General features: G+C 44.2%; 1 protein-coding gene across 1 annotated transcript; it reads right to left on the bottom strand.

Annotated features, from left to right (window-relative positions):
• Positions 1–259: 259 nt before the first annotated feature.
• sec31b (SEC31 homolog B, COPII coat complex component) lies at positions 260–27,953 on the bottom strand. Its single transcript, XM_063221438.1, has 27 exons — positions 27,873–27,953; positions 26,828–26,939; positions 25,670–25,793; positions 23,633–23,828; positions 23,246–23,341; positions 21,782–21,922; positions 20,231–20,373; positions 19,346–19,445; positions 18,916–19,077; positions 18,373–18,525; positions 17,900–18,133; positions 16,993–17,067; positions 15,989–16,081; positions 15,596–15,719; positions 13,775–13,953; positions 13,299–13,425; positions 12,728–12,873; positions 10,068–10,241; positions 9,404–9,577; positions 8,415–8,613; positions 7,173–7,658; positions 5,349–5,387; positions 4,456–4,511; positions 3,775–3,903; positions 3,465–3,584; positions 2,874–2,945; positions 260–2,189 (listed from the first exon to the last, which is right to left on the bottom strand). Exons 2-27 carry the CDS (start codon positions 26,904–26,906, stop codon positions 2,010–2,012), a joined length of 3,801 nt encoding a protein of 1,266 aa, XP_063077508.1. The 5' UTR covers positions 26,907–26,939; positions 27,873–27,953; the 3' UTR covers positions 260–2,009.
• Between the last annotated feature and the right edge of the window lie 29 nt (positions 27,954–27,982).

Below are 27,982 nucleotides of genomic sequence, written 5' to 3'. Positions count from 1 at the left end.
ATGTGAAGACAAATGAAAGATGGCACAATGTGTATGTAGGTATTGTGTTATTTTCTGTAATTTATTATTTTTGTTTTTAAATCCATACTGGAGGGATTACCTCACTCCGAAGGTAACTGCAGCTGTTCAGTGCTGAGAGGTTAAACAGTTAGCTGGCAGGCCTTGGGATATCTGTACGCTATAGGCCTACAAGACAAAATTCCTGTAAGTGTCAGTGAAAGAAGATCAGTACTGGATATCCACATAACATGTGACCCCATGAGTCTTAACAAATAAGGTTTTATTAATAGTTGTTTGCTTTTAACAGTCTTATTATTTGTTTGTTATAAGCCTGGGGAGTATTCCAAGACCCTGGCTTAGTAGCAAACCAGGTTAACCTTGAGGTAGTGGTAAAGCATCTAATAGAAGAATCTGGCGAGCTCATTTTCTTTAACTAAATGACATCTGTGAGACATCTATTAGCAGGTTTACCTCTTCCTGTAGGTCAATGTTACTTAAGTTAACCATGGTCTTGGAATACCCGCCTTGCTTGTTTTATTATGTAGCAAGTGAGACGTGTTGAGATATGGATCAAGTTGTTTTGCTGCTCTGGACACACAGTCGTACAGGGAAGTGGTTAAAACCAAACTGAACAGCATGAACACAAAGCACCAGTGAAGCGCCAATCACACAGCAATCACACGTACACATGTTGGTAAGCTGATAGTCAAATTTAAGGAAATGAAAAGATTGTTGTTGCATGTTAGATCCAGAACAGCAAAACACTTGCAGTTTCTCACCTACACTCAGTGACATGCCTACAACATGGCTGCAACGTCATGAAAGTGTATATTTAAAATGACGATGAATACATATGGATCAGGACTTCGGAGATATTTGTTGCTTTTAACTGAGGTTGCCTTGGTGTGGGCGGCACAATCATCAATGTCTTAGGGAGTATCTCAATCTCACACCCTTTCACGCAAACATACAGTACACACACACCAGTTGAGAGACAGTTTGGTTGCGTTTTTAAAAAGCAATTCAGGAGGGGGAAATCCTCTACAAAAAAGGTGGTAAGTACTAACATCACGATGGTGGCAACAGAAACATCGCCAACTCTTGTCCAAGAACAAAAGCTTACAGCATTGGAATTAAAGAAAGAAAGGAAAAAAGGAGCGTAAAAATGTTGGGGGAACAAAGACAAAAAACACAAATGAACCCTTGCAGTGTTTTTACAGTTAAGAGTCTTGCTTTTTGTTGTTTTGTTGTTTTGTTGGTTGTTATCTGACACATGGCAAAGACAATAAATATGATATCGCGGTCAAAATTTAACACTGAAGTCACTGGTAATATGAGAAGCCCCCCCCAACATCACCACCAGCTGCACCATCATTACCAGCAGGTCTTCGGTGGAATATGTGGAGGGGCCGTGCAGGGCTTGGGCTGGGACAGGTCTGGGTGGAGCAATGTCACCACCACCACCACCACCACCACCACCACCAGGTCTCCAGTAGGCTATGAGGAGGAGAAGGGGGATAGAGGGGGTTGGGTTGGGACAGGTCTGGGTAGGGCACCAACACCACCAGCAGACCTCCAGTGTGGTTGGAAGGCTGTTGGAAGGTTGCTGGCAATTGTCACAACGACCTTGTGGATGGGTTGGCAAGGGCATGACTGGTGACTATGGTGGGTGGGGTGGGTGCTGTTCAGCTCGGAGGGAAAGACGTGGGAGCATAAGGTGGCGGCATGGGGTGGTAGTTCAGATGCCCAGGGCGTTAGGTGGGCAGCGTTTCAGACACTCTGGGCGTTGGCCATGGTCATGACGACCTTGAGGATGGACATGAAGGGCACGAGGGGTGATGATGATCGTGGGTGAATGAGTGCAGTTCAGCAGAGGGGCAGAAGGGGGAGTGTATGGTAGAGTGTGGGCACGGGGTTCCCAGCTCAGCTTGTGTGGGGTGGGCCGCGAGAGGCAGCAGTTCAGACGGCCAGCTTTGTTGGCGATGGCCGGGTGGGCATGGGCTGGCGTTTCAGACGGCCAGCTTGTTGGCGATAGTGATAACGACTTTGAGGATGGGCATGAAGGCAGAGATCTCGCTGAAGTTGCTGCTGCTGACGATCTGAGTGTGCACCTCCAGGCCGTGGTGGTAGTCTCGACCCGCTACGCACCGGCTTATCTCATGAAGACCGCCCAGGATACTGGGAGACAGCTGAGGAGGAGGAAGAGGAGAGGAATGAGGAGGAGGACAGGAGAGGAGGAGGAGGAGGAGACGTGAGGAGATAAGTGGAGAGGAGAGGAGAAAGAGAGGAGGAAGAGGAGAGGCAGAGAAGGAGGTGGAGAAAGAGTGGGTGAGCAGGAGATGAGATGAGGATGAGATGACGAGGTGAAGGAAGAAAGAAAGAGAGAAGATGGAGACAAGAAGAGGATGATAGGATATGAGGAAAAGACAATGAGGAAAATGGAGAGGGAAAGATGAGGAAGAGGTGGAGGAGAGGAGAGGAAGAGGAGGGGGAGAAAGACAGAAGAGGAGCCAACGACAACAGGTTGAGATGATGACATCAATATTTTGTATAAAGTATGTACAGCTTATGTACTGGTACCTAAAATGCACTCATATCACTGTACAATATACGGAATATGTTTCAATTACACACACACACACACACACACACACACACACACACCAAAGAACTATACAGGGGTGCGTTTCTCGAAAGCATAGTTGCTAACTACGTGAGCTACTTTGTTATTTGCAATGCAATTCACCAAGCTGCTAACTGGCTAACAACTACACTTTCAAGAAATGCACCTCTGTAATGTTCAAAAATGTACTTTGCGCTCCATTTAACCTCAGGACGAACTGCTAGCTTGAGCAAGGGAAATGCAGACTTACCGCCTGGTCTCTCAGCTTGTCATACAGGGAACCGAGCCTCTTTGATGCGTCATCAAGTTTCCTCTTTGTTTGCTGTAGAGAAAGGAAACAAGAGTTGCAATCGCGTTCGAGTCTCCAGAAATGCTTAGCGGGGGGAGTGAGACATTTGTGAGGTCGCAGTGTGAATGCGAGTAGTATCCAACCCTGACCCAACTGGTGGAATTCTATGTATGTGTGTGTGTGTTTGTTTGACACACACTTGGTGCGTGCAGAGTGCATCGCAGCAGTTTCTCTGCATGTCTGTATGCTGTGTCTTGTGTTGAAAAGGGTGTCCCTATGGTGCATTTGTATGCATGCACGCACGCACGCACGTGTGTGTGTGTGTCTGTGTGTGTCTGTGTTCGTGTGTGTGTGTGTGTGTGTGTGTGTGTGTGTGTGTGTGTCCTTAAAGACTCTGCTGCTGCTGATGTAGTTTGTATCGTTGCAGCAGGATGTCGAAGCTGTTCAATCTTCAGTGGCATGTGTCTGTGTTCATGTGTCTATCTTTGTGTGTATGTGCGTGTGTGTCTGTGTCTGTATATTAATGGTGTGTGTTTGTGTTTGATATCTTACAGGGTCTCCGGCTGCTAGTTGGCATCTCTGCAGTAGGCTGTCGAAGGTGTTCTTCAGGACCATGTGCTCCGCTGGGATCTCCTTCTGCTCCACACGCTCGGCAGGCAGCTGCTGCAGGAGCTGAGGACACACACACACAGATTAACAAACAAGCATAAACACTGTGCATTATTGGTTGTGTGTGTGTGTGTGTGTTCCGCTGGGATCTCCAGCTGCAGGAGCTTTGGACACCACCAGTTGGTTCCACAGCTTTGCCTGTGGTGCAGTGCCACGTTATACTGCCCATTTCAGGCACACTGGGGGCCCTCACCTGTACAGTGGGCTCCTGAGGGGCCCCGGGGGGCACCTGCTGCCTGTGGTCCTGAGGCAGGGGGGCCTCCACTGGGTAGCCCATTACAGGGGCCGTGATGGGGACCGGGGGAGTGTAGTTGTCTGGGACCTGCAGGAATATAATATAATATTAGTCATTAGGAATGCACGATATATCAACATTAACATCTACATCGGCCAATATTTGGTATTTTTGTGCTGCCTATTGTCAAATTTGATCTTTTCATGTGTAATTATTAAATCAATAACAAATGCTTACTAGTATGGCCAAAGTACAGCAAATGTTACAGCTAAAAATGTCTATTTCTGGAAATTTGAAATGGCGGACATGGAGAACATAGACCTTTTCATGTATGGAAAGTGCAATTTTTCCAGTCATTGGTTGATGGTGATGGCAAGTATTTATGAAAAAAGATTACATTTACATTTGTAAATGGAGACCATGAATTCTGGTAAGAAACAGCTAAAAATATTTCACAGTGCACCTTTAATGCTCTCATGGATGTGCTGTACATTTCATAGACGTGTTCCACATTTCATAGATGTAATGGGCTGAGGTCAATACCAAAAGCCTCCCACTGCAGTCAATTGAACTAAAAAAATGTTCACATGTGAATTTTTGTTCTATAATCGTGTTTCCCTCAAATATTGTTAAACTTGCCTTCTTCTTCCTGGGTCCGCCTCTTACAGCTGGTGGGTCATTCCAACCCTCTTGTGCTAGAAATAAAATACAATAAAAATAAAAATTAAGCAAGCTTAATGAGATACTACTGTAAAGTGCAACGTCAATACTATACCCACAATGCAGACACATACAAATAAACTGACAAAAAATGCAATTATCAAAATGCAGTGATTAGACAAACAAGGCTAAGAAAGGGGCTGCATTGATGTACCATGTATTATTTTACACTCGACCACCATTATGGACTACTGAAGCCATCCCTGGTACTGTGTATATGACCTGCCATCCCCACCCCTTTTAAAAATGGATGAAATTCCTTAATCCCTCTTCTACGCCTCTTCTTTCTGACATGGCACACGTTGTAGTGGTAACATTTGGCACACGTTGTGGTTGCGTTTGGCTATCTGTCGATGCAGCATAGCAAAAAACCACACAGAGCCAACCACAGATCACCTCAGGCGGCCATATTAGCTGTGTACAATACAACCAAGCCTAGCCAAGCAACATGGCTACATGCTGACAAGCAAGCATACAGAGCACTCAGCGTCACTCGGTGAGCCAGGCATTGATGCGGCATTACTGGATTAGCGTCCAGCTTCAAGCTTCAGCTCACAAGTCAACTCGTCAAATCTTGTTTAGCTTGTCGCTAAATGTGCTGACGGTGTGCTTTTGCTTTGTTGTGCTCAATTTCACAGATTGTACCTCACATCCTTTCTCTTTCTCTGTCACACTCTTTCTTTCAGTCTCCTTCTCTCTCTCTCTCTCTCTCTCTTTCTCTCAGACACACACACACACGCTCATGCACGCACACACACAGCACAAGTGCACCCTAAAAGCTCAATCTCTCCACTCTGCCTGCTGCCTGTCACCTTCTTCCTCACTCAGCTGGCTCAGCCACGGAAAATAACCTGCAAGTCAGAGAGCGGGCAGAGCAACAGCTTCAATACTATTGTACAGCCAGTGCCACTTGGCACATTGGCATGAAAACCAACATGATAGAATGGCAATCATATGATGGCATCACAGTAACATTAAAGGTACCCCGTCTGTGCGCAACAAAACGTAGTGAAATATAATACCGGCATAGTATTTTAATAGATGAATACTGGCCAGAGGGGGCCAAAGTAAAAGTAGAGGTAAAAAAACAAAACCTACCAACAACAATCAACAACTACAAAACCTGGTCTACAACAACTATACAGCGATGTAACCATAGGCGTGCACAGATAGGGATGCGGTGGTGCTGAAGCACCTGCCCCTTTGCCCTACTGGACAAAAATACCCTTTTTGAAATGTATTTTCAGAAATTTTGACATAATGTACTGTCGATCATGATGACATGATAATCTACAAATGCTTCACGATCAAAAGCATGTTACAATAATGCTCCAATATAATATATTGCTTCTATAGTAAGGCAGCTGAAAAGTCCACATGCCCACAACAACACCCCTTCAGCATCTGCCCCCCAAAAGGTCTGTGCACGCTACTGGATGTACCTGATTCTTGGATCAAATTTTGGATTTTTTTCCAGTAACGTCTAGCCACTTTTAGTGGGATAACTGGTGTGCCCGCTATGTAACATCGTGTGCTAGTGTTGTACTTGCACCATGAATTTACTTCTACTTTTACTTTGGCCACCTCTGATACTCGCTGTCATTTTTTCGTTGATAAGAGATTAATTGCACCTGCGAGGGGCTGAATAACTACGGATAATTTTTCGCACGACTTAACGATGCCACAACAGAAGGTACCTTTAACCTTAAAGGAACAGACCACCTTTTTTTGATTTTCACATATGTGCAGTATTTCCATACATTATTCATGAATGTGCATATCATTTTCGTCTATGTGCTTGTATTGCCCCGTTTAACAGTATAGCCAAATTAGGCATACTAATGCAAGTCTATGGTACAAAATAAAACATCCTCAAATGTACTTATAAACCATTTTAAAATTAATGTAAAATTCACCAGAGTGTAAAACAGCAGTTTAATTCTGTCTAGTGATCACTTGTGACTTGATGCTAAAGATACCAGTTACTTCCAGTGATTATGCTAAGCTATGCTAATAATTCTGATCCAATGAATCTAAGAACTGAAAACACTGAGAAGAAAATGATATGCACATTCACGAATAATGCTAGGAAATACTGCAAATATGTGAAAATCAAAAAAGGGTGGTCTGTTCCTTTAAGGTTCTGCCAAACTGTTATCTACATTACTCTATACTTACTACAGCAAAATATATACAAACAAATAACATATATATAACATAATACAAATATTAGCAATATTATCCTATGATGTAGATATTATATGCTACTATCATATTACATGTAATGGAATTGGGAATCAGTTACTGCTGCATCTCATTATACACATTTACTAAAATTACTGAAAAATAATAACATTTTTTTTTTGGGCCCAGAAATCAGGTGGTACAACCACAGCTAATGCCCCTAAATGAATTAGTAATTTGGAATTCATGTACTGCAATGAATATGCTTATTAGACAATCAATTAAAACAAAACAAAAATATAATTTAATTCATACAATAATGGTTTTATCTGTGGTTGCACCACCCAGATGTCTGCAACTTCAAAAAATGTGATTGACCCATTTACTGAAAAACTGAAAAGTACTAATGCTTCTGCTGAACGACTAGATGGAACTGCATGGGTCAGGCTTACCAGTGGGAGGGGGTGCGACTGCGGGAGTGCTAACCGACCTGCCGGCGGGCGCCCCGGGACCACCCGGAGGGTACCCCGACCCCGGCTGCACGGGCGGGTACGAGCCCCCGGGAATCATGGGCGGTGCCATGCCTCCTTGGCTGTGCGGTGGCACCATGCCCCCTTGGCTATGTGGCACCCCGGGGAACATGGGCACGGGTGCGCCGGGCAGGACGTTGGGGGGCATGTTGGGTACATTAGCTGAGGAGACGGAGGGTGGGGGTGCCATGCCGGGCATGAAGCCGGCGGGGGGAGGGGGGCCCAGGCGGTTGGTCTTGGCAGAGGAGGAGGAGGAGGGGGGAGGCATCATGGGAACGCCGCCGGTGATGGAGGAGGAGGAGGAGGAGGAGGGGGGCATGGGGGGGCCGGGCATGAAAGACCCCATGGAAGAGGAAGAGGGAGGGGGGACGGCACCCTGCGGATGGAATGGCTGAGATGGAGGGAAGCCTGAGAGGAGAGGAGAGGCGAGGAGAACAGAGGAGGAGAGAAGAGGAAAAAAATGGAGAGGAGGGGAGAAGTAGAGAGGAGAGGGGAGGAGAGGAGAGGAGAGAGGGAAGGATGAAGGAAAAGAAAAGGCAAGAATTGAAGGATTAGAGAGGGCAGAGAAAAAAACAGGAGAATGTGGATGTTTTCTACACGGATCCATTGACATTCACTAGCTTAGCGACAACGGCGTACATGAAAAATATGACACTTTACCACCTTTATAAACCCTGGCCAACGATTTTAACTGTATTAAAGGGGTATGCCACTATTTTGGGGCTTAATACAGTTGAAATCGTTGGCCAGGGTTTATAAAGGTGGTAAAGTGTCTTATTTTTCATGTTAAGCGTTGTCTTGCTTTAAGACAAGTTAAAAGAGGGAGTATGTCGCTAAGCTAGTGAAAGTCAATGGATCCGTGTAGCATGTAGCCCTTTAAGCCCCAAAATAGTGGCATACCCCTTTAAGTTAGTTTGAAAGTAAATTTCCCTTGGAGGATAATCAATGTCTCTTTACAGATTAAGTTCTGCTCTGATGAAATACATATTACTCAATTCACACCCACAAATTCTCATGGACATACCATACTCAAAGTAAAAAAAAGAAGACCCCAAAAATCATACAACATGGTAATGAGAAAATTAAAATCCAAAAAATGTCAAGCAGTTTTACAGAAACAGATGTTCAGAGTCAGGAAGAGAGGTGACTGGCGTTGCTGCTTACCTGGTGCAGCGTTGACCTGTGAGGGGTACATGGGGCGAGGGCCCGGCCTGGATATGCTGCGGGGGCCGCCCATGTGTGAGGAGGGGGGTGGGGCCCCCATGGTGTCGGGGGCCTGGGGGACCATCGGCCGGGGCATGGGGGGCATCCCTGGATCGGGCATCCGAGGGGGCATGGAGGGCTGGAATGGCACCGGCTGGGGCTGACAGAACACACGAAGAGAATTGTAATGGTTTGTTTATGACACAAACCTGTGTTCAATGGGTAAGGTCTTAAGAGGTGCACTGTGTTATATTTGTATTAGTTTATTAACAGAATGCATGCTGCCCATTCATAAATGCTACCCTTTTCATGAATATTTACCACCACCATCAAATTTTAAGTATTATGACTAGGAAAATGGCAATTTTCATGAAAAGGGGGATCTTCTCCGTGTCCAGAATTTTGAAATTTCAAAAAGACATTTTTAGCGGCAAAATTTAATGTAATTTGGTCAGACTCATAAAAATTAGTTACATATTTTGTAAATATTCATGAAAAGATCAAATTAGGCAGTAGACGGCACAGTTTCAATGAGCAGCATAGTGGCAATACCTACTCTGGCCACCATCCTACACAGTGCACCTTTAATGAATGTAAAAAAGAATCGAATCAAATAGAATAGAATAGAATAGAATAGAATAGAACAGAACAGAACAGATCTTAATGCACATGTATGGTTGCCTAAGGAGCTTGTATTCATCATGTGTGCATAAGTGTGTACATATACCGTCATATATCATACCGATATATCATCACACGTCATTTGGATAGGTGGACATGCATGCTTGAACTATAGCACAAACTCAAAGAAATTGAATGCTTAAATACTAAATATAAAACAGATTGCAGCTGCATCCATCATCACCACCACCCTGATCATGTGCTAGGAAGACAATCCCACTGGTCCACAATGCTGCTCCACACTCGGTCTCTAGTCGAGTGCTAAGTACCTGTTGGTGCATGTTGTGTGTGGGGATCTGGGCCGGCGCCGTAGGACCTGGTCTGGCAGGGGCTGGAGTCGGCTTGGCGTAGGAGGGGGCGGCAGCAGCAGGGGCGGCGGGCTGGCTCGGGGCACCCAGGCCCTGGGCATGGAAAAGCCTGTCACGCAGCATCCGGATCATAGCCTGGTGGTGGAGGAGGGCCAAGACAAAGTTAGGACGAAAACAAAAACCTTCTTTCCACCTGAATGGGAAATACGGTAGGCAAGGAGGCAGGTTAGTTAGGACGAAAAGACAAATACCGCTTAAAAACATTTCTATTTAAATACTAAACATCTTCAAACAGTCAAATCAAACAAAATTGTTGAATTGCACTGATCTGTAGAGAGAATTGCAAATCAACACCCCAAAGTCAAAAAACCCTTTTTCATGCAGCACACAAATCACCCCCTGATGGAAGGGAGAGACAGTAGGCAAGGAGGCCGGTGTGTGTGTGTGTGTGTGTTTACATTTATGGTCAAATAAGCAGCTGTGGCTATTTCATGGCCAGTACAGGTAACAAAAATTCACTTAAAAATCAGCAATGACATAAATAATTAAATAAATACATTAAATAAGTTTGGCCAATGTTTGTGTGTGCTGTGTGTGCGTGTGCGTGTGCATGTATATTCCACACCTGGTCTGAGGTATCTGGTAGGTAGCCCATGGCGGTAGCCAGGCTCCCCTGAGAGGCTAGCAGGCCGGCGTAGTGCGTGAGCTTCTCTGCCAGCACTGGACTCTGGATGGCCACCTCTCCGTTACGCAGGCGCTCGATTGACTTACGCAGAATCATCACCTTCTCCACCAGGTCCTGAGAGAGACAGAGAGAGAGAGAGAGAGAGAGAGAGAGAGAGAGAGAGAGAGCGAGAGAGAGAGAGAGAGAGAGAGAGAGAGAGAGAGAGAGAGAGAGAGAGAGATTGTGAAAAGATGTACAAAAAACTCCAGCGATGGTGCAACATGACAGCAATATTAGTGTTACAACCAGCTCAGCTAATGTTGATAGGGGCTCCCATAAAGAGGCTTCAGTCCAGGGCTCACTCTCTCCCTCAGCTCTCTGCACGCCAGACACCGCGCTCCCCTCTCACAAGCTTTATTCCCGTTTTGCTTGCTACATTTGGCTTACTCTTTGCACTCATGCACAACACTATCCTTTTACATTACTGACATTATATACTTTGTAAATAAATATGATGTGATTCTGACAGTACAGTGTGATCTCCCTTTTATGCTGGGACGTCCTTGAGCCAGGCAGTCGTAGCATTAGTCATTTCTTCAGTTTTAGTTAACACACACCATGTGCGCTCTCCATGGCAGTCCAACTGGTTATTTTGTGAAAACAGTCGTCATACTCAGAACGTCATGCAATATTTTATTCAACCAACTTTTGGGCTTACGCCGTCATCAGGGTCCTTTCACAAAGGGCCTAAGCCGAAACGTTGGTCAAATAAAATATTTTCGTGAAGTTCAGAGTGTGCACCCGTTTTCACAGCGCAATGATACTTTTACCAATGGCTGATAATCCAATATGACATGTATACAGAATGTGAAAACTGATTATTCATTCCACGTATGTACACGGTGGACATGTAAAGCAGTAAATGCAGTGAACACAGTGCAGTGCAGTGCACACAGAACACACATATCAACTCATCATCCAAATGCTTTGCATGGACACCTAATGTGTCACCTATGTGCAGCCATGTTTTTACATACTTGCAAAAACACACGGAACCCTAGAAAGAGAGTGCCACCACGGTGGCCAAACCAGGGGGTGTTCAATCACGGAACTAGCTACTAGCCACAACTGGCTAACCCTAATCCTACCTAAGTGCAAAATGAATGGGTGTCCATGGAGTTTTCTACCATTACAATTTTTGTGATTTTTTAAATAATTTTTTGTCCTGAAATATTCATATTCAGTTCGAAGTTAGAAATAATAAGACCCCATTTGAGTAGCGTTTCGATTATTTTGCGCCACCAGATTATTATATACTGAGTCACAAAGCTCAATTTTTATGAGTCCAAACCCATAAACATTAGCGGGATGGTACAGGTCGAAATCTTTTAACCTGCTGTAAAACTACACACCTGAACTATTTGTCAATACAGCCTATTGTTAAACAACAGTCATAGTGCTTACCAGGAGTGTTTTGTTGATGATATTTGTGACTGGAAATTGCAGTAGCAATGTATTTAGCATATGGGTTCCCCTTTCCATTCCATACATTTTCCCACATGAAGGACTTACAGACGCTCGCCAACTAGTGGACACTCCATAGGAACTGCAGTATGCATGCAAAGCTAACTGGCTACAATGGGAACCAATCAGTGTGAACATTCTCCCTGTTACAGATTCTCTGGCTAAACTCATCAACTCCAGGAACAGGAAATGACAGATTCACCCAGCTGTACCATGCTTGATCTAGACCTCATTCTCTTTCAAAGTCAGTTTTTTATTTGCCATTTGTGCTCAAACTAATTTGGAAGAGTTAATGATTCTCTCATTGCTGATGAACAGTGTGGACAGATTGTCAGCTACTTGTGTGAATACAGCTACAGAAGACTGACTTGATGCTTGGAAAAAATGTGTTTGTTCAGGTTACTGTCGAAAGACATACAAGGTCTAGGAACAAAGACATTATCCCTACCCAATTACCCAGGCAAAATGATCCTCAAACAATGGCAATGCATCCCTCTCTCTCTCTCTCTCTCTCTCGTCTTGCTCTTCTGCAAGCTTGTCCACTTGTGCTTGCCAAGTAGAAGTAGAGAGATTAGGACACCAAGTTGCCATTCTGAATGATTCAACTGAAATCCATCCCTTTCAAGAAGGATTAACTATGTCAGCAGGTCGAGTCCGGCTGCTGTGCCCAGCACTCCATTGCATAACATGGCTTGGATGAAGAAACCACACAAACATTGACGCCACAGCCGACCTGCACCCTTACACCTACATAGAGTGAAATACAAAGGCTTTGATCCCCAGACCTACAAATTCCTAGCCTGGCTCTAACGCAGACCCTTCGTTCTTCGTGCATCTTCGTTAAACTTTGTGAGCTCGCACGAGGGTCTGGAAATCTCAGACGAGCCAGAACGGAATCAGATATTTCACAGCCTGTCCAATCAGAATCGAGGGGCGGGATCGCGGGGCGGGGTATATACAAGTCAGTGGTTGAAGTAGTATGTGATTTAAAAAATCACATTTTCCAGAGCTAAGCGATTGACAATGTTCCAGATGGTTGGTAACAACCATCGCGTGAGAACCAGGTTAACAAATTTCCCCTTCCTCCCCAGACCTACCTCGAGTGCGAGAGGGGAGGTGGAGTCCCTCTGTTGGGCCCAGCACTCCACCAGCTTCTCGATGTTTCCGGAGCAGATGTAGCAGAGGCAGGCCTGCAGCCGGCTCTTCTCACCGGCCCCCGCCTCCAGACGACCACCCAGCGTGTCTAATGGGAGAAACAGTGACAGAAGAAGTTAGTTATAGCTAAGGACCGACCATTGTCCCCTTTAAAGAAGCAGAGGACTGTCTTGCAACGTACCATTAGCGAAGCAGTGACAGTCAATTACATTACATCACACTTTGCTGACGCTTTTATCCAAAGCAACTTCCACTTAACTGTATTTACAGGGTATTGGTTACATTCCCTGGGAGCAGTATCGTGGTTGGGTGCCTTGCTCAAGGGAACCTCAGTCACTCAGTGAGGTAAGGAGTGGAAGGGTGGGATTCAAGCCTGCAACCCTCTGATATGAAAGTCCATGCATACAGTATGTGTAGCTGTGTGTTTGCTTGCGTGTGCCTCACAGAGTGCAGCAAACTCCTCTGGGTTGGTTTAGGTGTGTGTGTGTGTGTGTGTGTGTGTGTTTGGCGTACCACAGAGTGCTGCGAACTCCTCCGGGTTAGCGTAGGTGAGGAGGGCTGCCAGGGCTTCTTTCCAGTTCTCCAGCTCACAGCTCTGCACGATGTCACGCCAGTTCTGAGTCACCACCGACGAGATGAGCTAATGAAACAGGACAACAGGAGATCATCATATTGACTTGTGTTGACAAATGGAAAATTAAGCATTCATGTCATACCAGCTGCTTGGAAATGTGTTTCTTCATAAAACCTGATTTTAGTTGAAAACTAGACTGCGGAGAAAATGCTACTAGTACGCTTGCAGGTAATGCACACACAAACTTGACGTGCATACGTATGTTGGGGGGTTGTTGACAGTGGCTGTACCATGGATACTGAGTCCTTCTGTTGGTCCAGGTACCTCTGGTGACTCTTCTAATTAAAACACTGTGTATTATAGTAGATGTGCGTGTGTGTGTGTGTGTGTTGGGTGCTGTTGACGGTGGTTGTACCATGGATACGGAGTTCTTCTGTCGGTCCAGGTATCTCTGCTGCGTCTTCTTGAGTAGCTCCTCACCCCCGCTGATGGAGAGCAAGATGGCCTCCGCATAGCGACCGTCGCTAAGGCACAGCTCCACGGCCCCCTCGAAGTTACCCACCAGCAGAGCCTGGCTGATCAGGCCATCCGTATCTGGAAATGATAGAAATACAAGATTAAAACGTATATTTGTGCATCATAATTCATAACAAGACGCATTGAAAAGTGTTAGGTGAAACAATTGGTTGTGTGTGTAGAGAGAAATACAGTAATTTTCAGTAATATAGTGCAGTAGTCCATATTCCCTGTGAGTGTGTGTATGGCAGTGCACCATCCCTTAGTGCCATGCTTTGGGGTACTAGTCCCTATTCCGTGTGTGTGTGCGTATGTGTGTGTGTACATGGTAGCATACTAGTTGCTAGTCCTTGTGTGTAAATGGTACTGAACGAGTCTCTGTGTGTGCGTGCATGGTTGTACTGTGTACAGGTCTCTTAGACTTTTACAGGATTTTTAGCACACAGTTCTTTGTGACATCATAGTGCGAACTTCTAACCACAAAAATTCTTATCACATATATGTGATGGTTAGTATCATATCCGTCAACCATCCCTAATTTCCCGGGAAACTCCCTAATTCTAACTTATTTCCCGGAAATATCCCGATTTTTCACATTATCAAAAGACACCGTCGGACGGTCCAGTAATTAGACCATCCCCACGGCCCTGTCAGTAAGCCCACGCGGCCACACCCGCTCCTGAAGAGAGACTGAGAGGGTCTTGCTTATCAAGGCAAGCTACCTGCCAGTAGATTTTATGCCAGATGCCACCAAGTTCCTTGAAAATGCGAGCTGTCACCCTCGAGCTCCGTAGGCGTGTGCGCGCCAACTCACCTCAGAAACCGTCAGTTCATACAACGCGGTAAACAGCCTCGGAACAGCGAATCATGCGATTAACCTAATCACAACCTGCACCAGCACATAGTTTTTGCACGAGCCCCAGACAACTGTAGCGACAAAATAACATGGATAAACTGATAATTAATTGTTTTTCACGCTTTATGCTCATTTAAAACGTGCGCTGAAAACCAGAGTAGAACGCACCGCTTGATCCGTCTCTGTTGACTGTCAGGATTTGGCCTATAGAAATTTCCCCGAATTTTGGCTTAAAATACGGATTTTGGTAACTCAAAGTTGACAGGTATGGTAGGTACTCCTCAAAGCAATAGCAACTGTTACATGCTGAATTTCTTCCACTTTTCAGAATCACATGCCAACCCATCAGGTATGAGGTATGAGATCTTCTGCAGCTGTACCACATCTGCCTCAAGGCTCAACGTGCTGTACATTCAGAGATGTTCTTCTAGATAGCTCTGTTGCAATGAGTGGCTATTTGAGTTATTATTGCCTTTTTAATCAGCTCACATCAATCTGGCCTCTCCCCTCTGACCTCTGGCATCAACAAGGCATTTTTGCCCACAGAGCTGCTGCTCACTGGATATTTTCTCTTCTTCTGTCTATTCTCTAGCTAATTATTTCTGACAACCCTAGAGATGGTTGTGTGCAAATACCTCAGTACCTCTATATCAGTGTTTTCTGAAATAGTAAATCCAGCCCGCCTAGCACCACCAACCATGCCACAGTCTATGAGTGTGTGTGTGTGTGTGTGTGTGTGTGTGTGTGTGTGTGTGTGTGTGTGTGTGTGTGTGTGTGTGTGTGTGTGTGTGTGTGTGTGTGTGTGTGTGTGCGCGCGCGGGCATGCTTGTGTGTGTGTGTGTGTGTGCGTGCATGCTTGTGTACCTGCGGAGACTGGTATCTGGAAGTTGGGCTTCTCTACAGGGGCTTCCTTGGGGATCTGACTGAAGAAGTCAGCTGGGGAGTCTGAGCATGGAGGAGTGCCAGTCGCGGGAGACCCTGTCGACCTCTGATGTTGGGACAAAAAAAAAGGTTAAAAAATATAAAACTATGTAAATAGAAAGACATTTTCTTTTCTTTCCCCTGTACATTAAATTAAATCAAGGGGGGCATTGTCAAGATTCAGCTTTTAAACATTCAAAATAATTGAACATTTCAGAATATAATACAATCCATCTGTAGTCAAGTTTTGGGGTTGTGCCTTAGTGTGTGTGTAATTGTTGCTTATCTTGTAACTCATAATGTGAAAGCATGTAACAGCAAGGAAGGATGCCCCACCTCAGCAGAGAGGGCCTGCATCTTCTCAGCCAGGTCGTTGGCATCCACTCCATGACCGTTAGGCTGCAGGCTCTTCCCTAAACACGTAGAAATCTTGACAAAGACACAGACACAAAACACACACACTATTAGTATGACGGAGCGGTCATTACTAGGGTTGTTGGTGTGTACTGACTAGAGGATGACATTTTTTGGGAATTCCCGTGGGATGGGAGTCCAAATTTTAAAGATGAACGGGAGCGGGCAGGAGCGGGAATAAAGATGAATGGGAGCGGGCAGGAGAGGGAATAATCCACTCCCGTGTCATGCTCATGCTAAGCAGCCTGGCTCTTTGGTGTAGCAGTCAGAGCCCCCAGTTTGGCACCCCAGTAGGTATGAGTTTGGAGTCCCGGTTGGGCAAGTCTACTGCCCTTCACTACAATTAAGAAGGAAGGAAGTATTCTGTATAACAGGGGTGGGCAATTATTTTGGCCCATGGGCCGCATTGGGTTTAGAAAGTTGACCAAAGGGCCGGATGTCGTAGGCAACTTGTCCGTGCCAATAATAAGAAATGGTGTACGCCAACAACATTACACCATTGTCACTTATGCCATTCCTACTAATTGTATCTAGATGTAGACTAGACCACTAGACCAAAACCCTTGTTCTAGGTAGCCAATTTAAGAATGGGTGACCATATGAATCTGACGATTTAGAAAGGCTCTGAGGGCCGCATGAAATGGCTGAGCGGGCCGCATGTGGCCCCCGGGCCTGACTTTGCCCACGTCTGCTGTATAACAACAAAGGCGTGCTGAAAATGGCAGGTGAAAGGCAATGTAACGGTCTGACACAACAACACACAAACAAGAACTGAGGGTGGAGGCTGATTTCTGGATTTCTTTCAACAGGTGTAAACATAACAACAAACCCATATTCAAGATCAGGTTTGGCCTTGTAAAACTGGAAACAACTGATATTTCTGAAGTGAGTAAATCAAATAATCACATTAGATAAATGCCACATACCTTTTTGTCCAGTTCCTCTTTGCTGAAGCCCAACAGTTTCAGGAATTTAACTCGTGCCTCATCTTCAAAATTGACCTGAGGACAATTATGACATAATGTTATTGTCCAAAGAAAAATGCATCACCAGCCATAGTAATGAACACTTCAATTTAAAGTGTCAGTGTCAATTAATAGACATGACGTCATTAAATTAAATTACTACTTAAATCATCCTATCAATTCATTTTCTTCTTTATATTGTACTTATCTATACTTGTACTTTGCCATGTTAAATTACACAGCATAACATTACACTTTGCTCACGCTTTTATCCAAAGTGACTAACAGTTATTTACAGGGTGTTGGTTACAGTCCCTGGAGCACTATGGGGTTAGATGCCTTGCTCAAGGGCACCTCAGCCATGGAATGTGGTAGGGAGTGGACCGGCAACCATCTGATCTAAAGCCCATGGCTGCTCAATATAGACTAAGGATACACCGATATATATATATAATATATATATATATATATCTGTATCGGTATCGGGCCGATATTTGCATTTTTTAAGTGTATCGGTATCGGCCGATACACGTGTGTTTTTGGCCGATACACAATATTTATTATTTTATGTCATTTGGTTTTTTTTTAAAAGCACCAAGACACTTTATTTTTGTATTACTTGATTGTTAGACATTACTTGATTGTTAGAGTGGGTGTTTAAATGTTACAAGTTCTACCTCAATTTGATAATGTTAAATTTTGATTCATTTTTTAACCTTTTTTTTTACCCATATCGGCCCCAAATATCGGGTATCGGAAATTGGGTATCGGCCAAGGGTGATTGCATCGGCCATAAAAAAAAACCTGTATCGGTCGACCCCTAATATAGACATCAATTAATGAATTCATCCATTCCTGATCTCCTCACCAGCAGGAATTTCCAGATGTCCTGTTCACAGTCGGAGGGTGCGTTCTGCACCTTGGCCTGGCAGTAGGTGGCGAAGGAGCCCGACTGCAGGGCGGCCTGGAGCTCCCGCGAGCGCTGGAGGAACTCGGTCTCCGTGGTTACCTGGCTAACAAACACCTGGCGGGGGGTGAGCTGAGGCCCCGCCTGCTGCTGGGGGGGCTTGGGGGTCTCGAACGACACCAGCTTACCCCCAAACTGAGGAGCAAGCAATAGAGAGAGAGAGAGAGAGAGAGAGAGAGAGAGAAAAGAGAAAGAGAAAAAATAAAGAGAGAGAGAGAAAAGAGAAAGAGAAAAAATAAAGAGAGAGAGAAAAGAGAGAGATAAATAAAATGACAACAGCTCATGGACCACAATTGCAGGGCATGTACAATACATTTCTTGAGAACCTTCATGGAGGTGATACTTCAAAAAACTGTGATGGTTGACTGACTCACAGCAAAGCGGGCTCCAACGGGCCGCCTGACCCACTTGGGGGGTTTCCTGAGCGGGGGGATGATGGTGGGCTGCGTGGGGGACTGGGGCATCTGCAGTGGGGGCAGTACCTGGCCCGTACCAAACGGGTCCATCGCGTCAAACGATGCAGAGATCTGGGATGGGCCAGAGAAACAGGAGACAGGTTTTTGGTTAGCTTGATGTTGTTTTAGGTTTGTTGTATTAAAACCAGTCCGATGACATCAGCCACCATTGAAAGTATATTGTGTATAGCGGATGCTGTATTTGGAACAAAATTACGTTCGTTCACGTATATTTCAGCACAATCTTGACAGCAAAATGCCACAGTTAACGAGAAAACACAAAATGTGGATAAAGTAATGCCCCTCCAGGGAGGCACTACCAACGCACAGCTAAGTTTTCAGTGTAGGATCAACACAGTTCTTAATGATCAGTACAACATGCAGTCAATCAATCAATTCATCCATCCATCCATGATTCCATCCATCCATCCATCAACCTATCCCTATAATGCTGTTACCTACCCCGTCGACGCTGCTGTGTTGTACAGCCTCCAGGTTTCCGCCCATGACAGAGTAGACGCAGATGTGTCCGTCGAAGGATGCGGCAGAGAGCAGGGCTGGGTTGCGAGGGCACCACTGGACGTCAAAGCACCACTGGTTGGTGGTGGGCAGCTCATAGATCACCTGGGTACAGACACACAAGGCCGGTTTTGGTTTTTTAAAAAAAAAAATGGATGATATTTTCATTACTACACACATGCCATTTTTCTTATTTTTCTATGCAGTGAATGACATGTTTTAATTTCACTGTACATATTTATAGTTTACTTTTTTAAGTTCAACATTGCTTGTACATTGCCGACTGCGCCGTTGCATTAAATGGGGTTGCACTCCATTTCAAATCGATGTAATTCTTCATGCGTATATGTAAATGCAGCACATGTGTCCTTACCTCTCCTGTGGCAGGGTTCCAGCAGAGGATCCTGTTGTCTTTGGCACTGCTGAGAAGCAGCTCAGGGTCTGCCTGGCTCCACGATATGGACAGAATACCCCTGCAGAGAGAGAGAGAGAGAGAGAGAGAGAGAGAGAGAGACACAGTGAGAGACAGTGAGAGACAGGGAGAGACAGAGAGAGATAGTGAGAGACAGTGAGAGATAGTGAGAGAGAGAGAGAGATAGTGAGAGACAGTGAGTGAGTGAGCGAGTGAGTGAGTGAGTGAGTGAGTGAGTGAGTGAGTGAGTGAGTGAGTGTGTGAGTGAGTGAGTGAGTGAGTGAGAGACAGTGAGTGAGTGAGAGAGTGCACATGCATTACATGTACAATGGCTCCACGATATGGACAGAATACCCCTGCAGAGCGAGCCAGACAGACATATTACAAGGCCTTGGCAGTTGACCAATCAGTAATGCAGTGAAGGCCAAGCTCCAAAAAATAAAACTTTCCTCTAACCAGACAAAAGTCCCCATTGCAATCATCATCCCAGCAGGCAGCGTAACCGCAATGCCATATTCTTTGCACCTCACACAACAACACACTACCCAATCCAAATGTTTGGCCCTTACCAACTGTACTGAACTTAAACATTTGCTTTTATCAGCACTGAGCAACCTGGATTCCTTAGTTACAATGCAGCGGCACATACTGTATTCCAAATGACCTGGTTTTACCTGTCCAATTCAACCAGGTGATCATTTAAACCAGACAACCCCCTAGTTGAATTGAGCAGGTAAAACTAGGTGGTTATTTGGAATATGTGAACAGTCACAAAAAAAAGTGATAAGATTTGTAATAAAAAAATAAGGTTTTTTTTTGTCTTTTTATCTGGACTGAGTTCCTCACCTGGTGTGGTTCTCCAGGACTTTGAGTGGCGACGTGGCGAAGCGGAGATCCCACATCTGGATGACGGGCAGCCGGTCGTCCTCCGAAGACAGCACCAACTGGGTGGCCACCTCCGGGTGCCACAGCATCCCGGACAGGTGCATCTTGGGTAAAGATTGGAACAAAAGATGCCCATTACACACACAACTAAGGACAAGCAATACATCAGTACATGACAGTCACAGACACATTCTCTCAAGTATAAGTTACATGGTGGATGCATACAATACCCAAGAAAGATTTTTCAAAAGCTGCTTCAAATCATACAAAAATAGTAATGTGCTTGGGTGTTGCTAAATCAAGATGGCAAGACCGAGCACAACAGACTGTACGGTATAAATGCCTCTCTCAGCAGAGCAGGCTATTTGTCAGACTGTACAGACAGCGTAAATACACTGCAACTGTGCCGTGTTACAGCAGGCATATTAAATAGCCTCCCTAAACGACAGAACTGCTGCTGGTTGCCTTCAAGTGGCTTCTGCATTGTAAATGTCAATCCCTTAGCCCGATCGATCAATGCTAATGCCTGTCTGCCTTCTTCTTGCTCTGACACCACGTCACCAGAGTGTAAAGAGCTTTGTCCCTGGCTTGCCGTCACTGATCTGCAGATCTACATTGCCTACTGGGTATCAAGTCTGGCTTGGGACCAGAGCGATGCAGGCCTGTAGGAATATGTGGGCTGTCTCCTAAAAAAAAATCCTCCATAGCTGTAGAGCCCACGAGGAAGCCTGTATCTAATAACCTGTATCTAATATGTGGGTCAATGACGTTTTAGCAGCATACATCAGGGTGGTCCAACCACAAGTAATGCCATTATTGTATGAATTTAAGTTTTTTTCTTCACCCAAACAAAATGTCATGGACTCATCTAATATAATGAGGAAGTCAAAGAATGCGCGCACATCAGTGGCACAGGTGCTGGACCAAACGTAAGATTAATGAAAATAAAATAAAAGGTGGCACGACGTTTAATGGCACGACGTTTCGGACTAACCGTCCGTCGTTGCACTTTGATGAAGGACGGTTAGTACGAAACGTTGTGCCATTAAATATTTGGGAGTATTTATCAGTGTTGCGGACCTTTATTTTCTTTTCACTCATCTAATATAATACCATAATTCTGACAATGATTATTTGACTTGAATGTGTAGAATTTTGCATATTTATTTGGCTAGATATGGAATGCAAGCTTTTTCTATGGTGTGACAGTTTTTAATCATTCAAAATATTGTCAATGCATTTATTTCTAACACACAGGCGCATTCATTTGGAAATAGTTATAGTGGGCTAATGAGGATGTAATAGAGGGCGTAATGTATTTTCAATTTCCAAGACTTTTCCAGGATTTCTATGACCATAGGAACCTGGACACATATGCTGCTGTTGTGGACAACGTACGCTGTGCCCAACATACTTACAAGTTGCTTTGGATAGCAGATTCTGCTAAGTCATAGTTGTGATACTGCGCTATATAAACACACGTTGTACTGTATTGTGTAAGTGCAGACGTACTCTGTTGCTGTGGTCGCTGATCTTGATGATGGGCTCGTTCTTGCGCAGGTCCCACACCACGGCTTTGCCACTTCCACTGGCTGAGGCCAGGATGTGCTGCACCTGCCTGTTCCACGCCACCACGCTCACATCCTCTGCCGGCTTAACAGGGGAGGGGAGACAGGAGCAGGGTGAGGATGGGGAGTGTGAAAATAAAGCTATGCTGCACCATTTCTGGACATATGCTCATGTTACACATCCCCTATGAGTTTAACAATAGAGCTTTATCCTTCTCCTGTACACCAGCTGTTCTCTTAGTCTGGTGTGATGTTACATCTAGTTGCAGGCTAGCAATCATCATTGAATCATATGCTACCAGCTATCTGCTACCATACGATTCAACTATATATGCTAGCTTTGAGGAAGAATTTCTGCTGCCAGACTGAGAACAGCTGAAAGTACAGGAGAGAGATTAAAGCTCAATAATTCAAATAAAGGGAACGTATAGAATCTGATTATTTCCAGAAATGGAATAAAAGCAGCATCGCTTTAAGTCAAGCCATGCTTTGCCACGATCATAGCAAACACAGGCAGACTCACTAACATCATGTAATAATGACACCCTGAACAGTGTATTGTGTATTACAGTATGTGAATGTACGTGTAACATCACCTCTGAGAAACCCTATCTGTCAAGTTGCTTTCTGATTGGAGATGCACTATATTCATGCAATGTAACAATCTGGTATGACATCAAAATCATGTTCTCATTCAGTAGACTCTTCTTCGGCAGATGGAAAAAATGTTCCATAAACGGGTTACAGGTACTTGAATCATTAAATCTTGAATATACTGATAAAATGTTACAGGATAAAGCTTGTGTATTGCTTGATAAACACATGCCTGATTGGTTTAGTAAAGCCAGGAACTGCCAGGCGAGAGATAAAAAAAACATCCCATCCCATCAATCGACACACAACCCTGGAGTACAGTGAATGGTTAATTAACATCATTTCACACTCCAAACCATTCCACTAAACATTTCCTCTTACCTCACCGGGCTACAAAAACAAACAAAACAAACATCAATCTTCAAACAAAACCACAGACTAATGCATTCAAATAAGACAATTAAAACAGTTTTTTTTTATCAAATGATAACTGGCCAATCTAGCATGCTCTGCATTTGGGTGTGTGTGTCTACTCTATTTAACCCTGTGTTAATGTATAAAAAAAAAACTTGGGGGAAAAAAATGAACCACTAACCCTACTTCACATCTGCACTTATTCATCTGTACATTTCCTGTGCACTTTGTATCTGCAGGTGTTGTATGCTATGACTATGTCCATGATTGTAAGTCGCTTTTGATTAAAAAAAAAAAAAAAACATCTGCCAAATGTAATGTAATGCAATGTAATTCAACAAGGGCAATGGCTTCATCACAATGAATGGGAGACACAGCAAAACCTGTGAGAAATCCCTACCTGTGCTTTTGCTCCAGGAGTCATGGGATTGCTGAAACTGTTCAAGTCCCAGATGTAGATTTCCGACTCATTTGCACCCGACGCAAGAAGATTACTCTGCCAGAAAACATACAAAATGTGCTTCAGAAAAGGGGTAAGGGTAAAACAAGCGACACATTTGTTTAACATTACGGCATATCCTATAACATTACATAATTCGAGCGGAGGAGGGGGAGAGAGCCGAGTTAGGTCGGTTTAAATACGTTCTAACGACAAACTCTGTTAGTAGGCGTCTGTTACACTCAGAGATCCTAAACCTCACTCCCATCTCAGCTTGTCTGTGCTGGTAAACCACTCAGGGCTTGAACCTGCGACCTCCACATCACAGCAACTCTCCGTTACACTTACCTGGAAAGGGTTGTAGTCCAGCGCCTTGACAGGGCCTGTGTGTTTGTTGGACTGGCCTACAATGACGTCATCTGCCGAGTTCAAGATGGCGTCTGGACTGTAGACTGTGATGGCGCCATTCTCACTTCCTCCCACCAGCCTGCCCGCGGAGCCGTCGGCTCCCAGGCCAAAGTTACTCCAGATCAGACTGTGGAACCTGAGGAGAGGCGGTTGATGAAAGAGGCTGCTGTTACAATGTACATAATGATAAACAAACATGGGGGTTGTCAGACAACGACAGCATGCATCATCACATCAGACTTCCTTGATAGCCATGCACATCGCTGGGTTGACAGAGTAGTTTAGTACAATTTCCATATGTTGCTACAGAGTCAAATCCATGTGTTAGGTTCAACGTGACCATTATTCTAACTATAACACAACACATTTGATAAAAGAATGGCATTTCCCCTCTGACATGGATAGGCAGACATCAGACATCAGTGTTTCCCATACATTGAGGAAACTATGGCGGCCCGCCATAGTTTAAATTTGGCCGCCATAGTTTCCGAAAATGTAAAAAAAAATAAAAAAAAAATTATTTTATTTTTTTTTACTTCTTTTTTTTTTTTAACGATTTCCGTTTTTGTTAAAAACGATTTGAATTGCGATTTCCTTCGCATTTTCCTCCTGGAGTAAATACACCCTATAGAGAAAACCACAAGTGCTTGAAAGACAGAGGGATCAAAAGCCTAGTAAAGTTGTTGTAGTTAACTTGGGTTTGGGAGCAATAAAAAAAAACCTTCAGAGAAGGGACAGTTGGGATGAGTTTACTAACACTCCCCAGGCTTTGTTTTACAATGGGTTAGGTGACAGGCCTTCATTGACACGGCAGAGGAGACATCGGGCTGTATATAGAAATTAATGTGTAATGAATGTGAATATAAACATAAATGTGTAATATGTTGTTCAGCCCTTTTAATGGGAGGAATTTTGAAAAACTGGCCCTGTGACCAGCACCCCTCATGTAGAATGTGTACTATGTGTGTGCACACTATGCCTATGTGTGTGTGGGGAAAAGGCATAGCCTACCCTCTTAGACCCTTTTTGTCTATGCGTTAACAATTTCACAGTACTCTTGAATTCTTATCTCTGCTCCTATTTTGTTTTATTATTTTTTTCATTACATAGACCCCTGCATGAGGGACGAATGAAACTGTGTTGTAAACAGAAATGATTCACTGTACTGCATTTTTAAAAATATATATATAAATGACAATGTACTACTAATATCATGGGTAAAATGTTATGTAGCCTTATTTCTCAAAATATAAATGGCTGAAATGTAGGCCTAGGCCTATAGTTTCTCCATGCGCCAATGTCATTCTGTACTCATTGTTTTGCCATTTTGCATTTACACTGCGTGAATACACCCCCCACCCCCCAAAAAAAAAATCCGGCGTGAAAAGACCCCCCCCGGACAAAAAAATCCTGGCTGCCCCCATAGTTTCCAATATTTCTGTGGGAAACACTGGACATACAGCCAGGGCTCTAAATTAACACCTGCCAAACGGCCGAATGCTGGTGAACTTTCTGTTTGGCTGGTAGAAAAGACAAACTTACTAGGTTTATAGCGTCAAAAAATAGACATTTTTCTTACACTCAAGCTACCCAGATGAAATATAAGACCTCCCACGTAAATATAATACCACACTTCCAAAAATTGGCGAAATATAAGGCTTTATAAGACCTTAAAAACCAAATATTAAAAGTAAGACTTTTTAAGGATCCGCGGAGACCCTGACTAGCCACATTGACCCATAAGTGAGTGTGTGTTTGGCAAGTGAGATTAACATCTACAAGCCATTTTGGCTGGTGATGAAAAAAGTTAATTCAGAGCCCTGCATACAGCATATGGCAGAGCATCAGATAGGGCTCTTGTCTTGACTAAAACATTTAATGTGCCATGTAAAGGTTACATAGAGACGTTTTGGCCTGAAGCTGTCCTGTGTGTGTGTGAGCATCAAGTCTTCAGGTTATTGAGCGTGCTGCACTTACCTGCTAGAGGTTGAGAGAGTTCCTCTGAGTTTCATTTCCAGAGATGGATCGGCAAAATCCATCTCGAAGATCTCCAGGGCAGCGGTGGTGTTGAAAGACGCGTCCAGCTGCCCGGCTGAAGTACCTGGCAACCACAGTCAGAAATACGAAATTACATTTGAGGTGAATTCTGATCCCTTTAAAATAATAATACCATCATTTATCTATTTGAAACATTCAGCTGCCCAATTTAAGTACCTGGTAACCACAGTTAGAAATAAGAGATAGTCACATATGACATCAGATATTACACAATAACAACATAATTATTATTACACAGTGCTGTATTCATTTATCTGACACATTCAGTTGCCCGACTGATGCACCTAGCAATCACATTCAGAAATATGTGGACCAGTTACAGACGAATACCTAAATAACAACAAGAGATGCACCGGATCCTGTTTTTTAGGATCCTGCTGGATATCGGATCCACTGCTCAAGATCCTGCCGGATCCGGAACCGGATACCGGATCCTACGAAAGGGTTGGAACACATAGACTACTCGCACAGGTGAGCCCTTTTTATTACGTTGGCTCAAACTATTTTTAGACTCATCGGCTTACTGCCACACTGCCTGCACTGGCCGCTTCCAAAGTTCTTTCGCTCCATGCAGCAATTGGGGTTGTGAAAGACTGACTGAAAAACCTAGGCTAGAGATGTACCAGATCCTGAGATTTTTAGGTAACTGCCGGATACCGGATCCACTGCTTAAGATCCTGCCGCATCCGAATCTTGTGAAAAACCCTATTATCCTGCCGGACCCGGAACCGGATCTTGGATCCTGTGCATCTAGGATGCAACACATACCTGACACATCATTACAAAGGAGAATCTCCAATTCTGGCCATTTCACATTTTGTATCGTGATGATATTCAAGTTTCAAGTTTATTTAGCCATATCAACAGTATAAAATACAGTTGATAGGAATGTTGTATGGTGTGCTCACACAACAGTACAACTGAGACATACGTTGTTTTGTTGTGTGAGCACAGCAAACGACATTCCAAACAACTGTATTTTATACTGTTGATATGGCTAAATAAATATTGTACTAATTTCTATCTTGAGCAAATATCAATAGTCTGCTCCTAATTAAAGCAATGAAGTTTTGGTACCTAAGGCCAGGTAGGCTGGATGGTGTGCAGCTGGACTCCATGCCTGGTTGGCAGTCCGTAGAATCTCCTTCAGCCTCATCGTCCACTGTTGGCTGGCGCTCCGGACAGAATCCTTCATTCAGATAAGAGAGTTAGTGATTCATTTATGAGAGAAATCCAATGTACTTCGGGTCATGGGTTCACTGAACGAAATTACTGTTGATATGCAGCTGATGCACTACAGTGGGTAGCAGGGCTAGGAGAAAACAGCTACTCGTCAGTTGAAGTTGATCAATTTCAACTTCTAAATATAAAACTGCACCTATGCGTTATGACTTATGGCCGTTGCAGGCATCCACGACTGCTTTAATCTGATGAGCTGTCCAATGATGGATAACTGAAGAGACTTATAGCTGGCTAGCCAAACACTGACAACAACAGAGATGACTTAATCAACACAGAGACGTGAAAGTCAGCGTCATGCTTCAAACATTACAGCCTGGTCACTAGTATTAATGAGACTGGACACTGCACTGTACTGCATGGATACTGGATACAAGCACTGCAACGCAGCAGAAAAGTAGCCAACTTTACTGAGCTAGCAACAGAGGCTAATGCTGACGTTTACTGAACTTGCTATCTTGCCATCTAGCGACAGAAATAGCTAACATTACCTATTGCGTTAGTGTTGGTTAGCAAGCTAACCAACTAGACAAGTCCACTCGGGTACCAGGTGTGACAATTGAACTCAGTGGGTAACGTTACTCCACTGACAAACGGACAACTGGTTTAACAAACCAACCAACTGGACTTCAGTTTTCAGGCTAGCAAGCAGTTGAGCTTGGAGTTCCTGTCGGCATTCTAATGGGGCGTCATCAGTTGTTAACCTGCTAGGTTAGCTAGCTAACCCTGACATGTCCCCAGCTCACCTCCACCACCGAGGGAAGCTAACCGACTAGACGTCAATAATTCATCTTTCTCCTGTTGCATGAACTCATCATGTTGTATACCCATATATACATGCTGTCTACACCCAGAAATGCAAAGAAAACAACGCAAATCTCACCGTTCAATTGTTGATAATCAGTGACGGCGGTAGAGAGAAGACACTCCTTACAATATCGTCGGGATGTGTAGTTCGCTACGGCAGCCGACGTGGCAGGAAGGGGAAAAGCC

Source organism: Engraulis encrasicolus, chromosome 17, assembly GCF_034702125.1.
Source record: "Engraulis encrasicolus isolate BLACKSEA-1 chromosome 17, IST_EnEncr_1.0, whole genome shotgun sequence".
In the NCBI taxonomy this organism is placed as follows: domain Eukaryota; kingdom Metazoa; phylum Chordata; class Actinopteri; order Clupeiformes; family Engraulidae; genus Engraulis; species Engraulis encrasicolus.
Note: the sequence above shows the minus strand (reverse complement) of the source record. Positions and strands in the feature narration are given on the sequence as shown.

Excerpts from the sequence above, each read along its gene's own strand:
- sec31b (XM_063221438.1), bottom strand. The coding sequence starts at position 26,906 with ATGAGGCTGAAGGAGATTCTACGGACTGCCAACCAGGCATGGAGTCCA. Across the intron at positions 23,829-25,669 it reads ACTCTCTCAACCTCTAGCAG|GTTCCACAGTCTGATCTGGA; the intron begins GTAAGTGCAGCA and ends GCCTCTCCTCAG. Across the intron at positions 23,342-23,632 it reads TGGACTACAACCCTTTCCAG|AGTAATCTTCTTGCGTCGGG; the intron begins GTAAGTGTAACG and ends GTTTTCTGGCAG.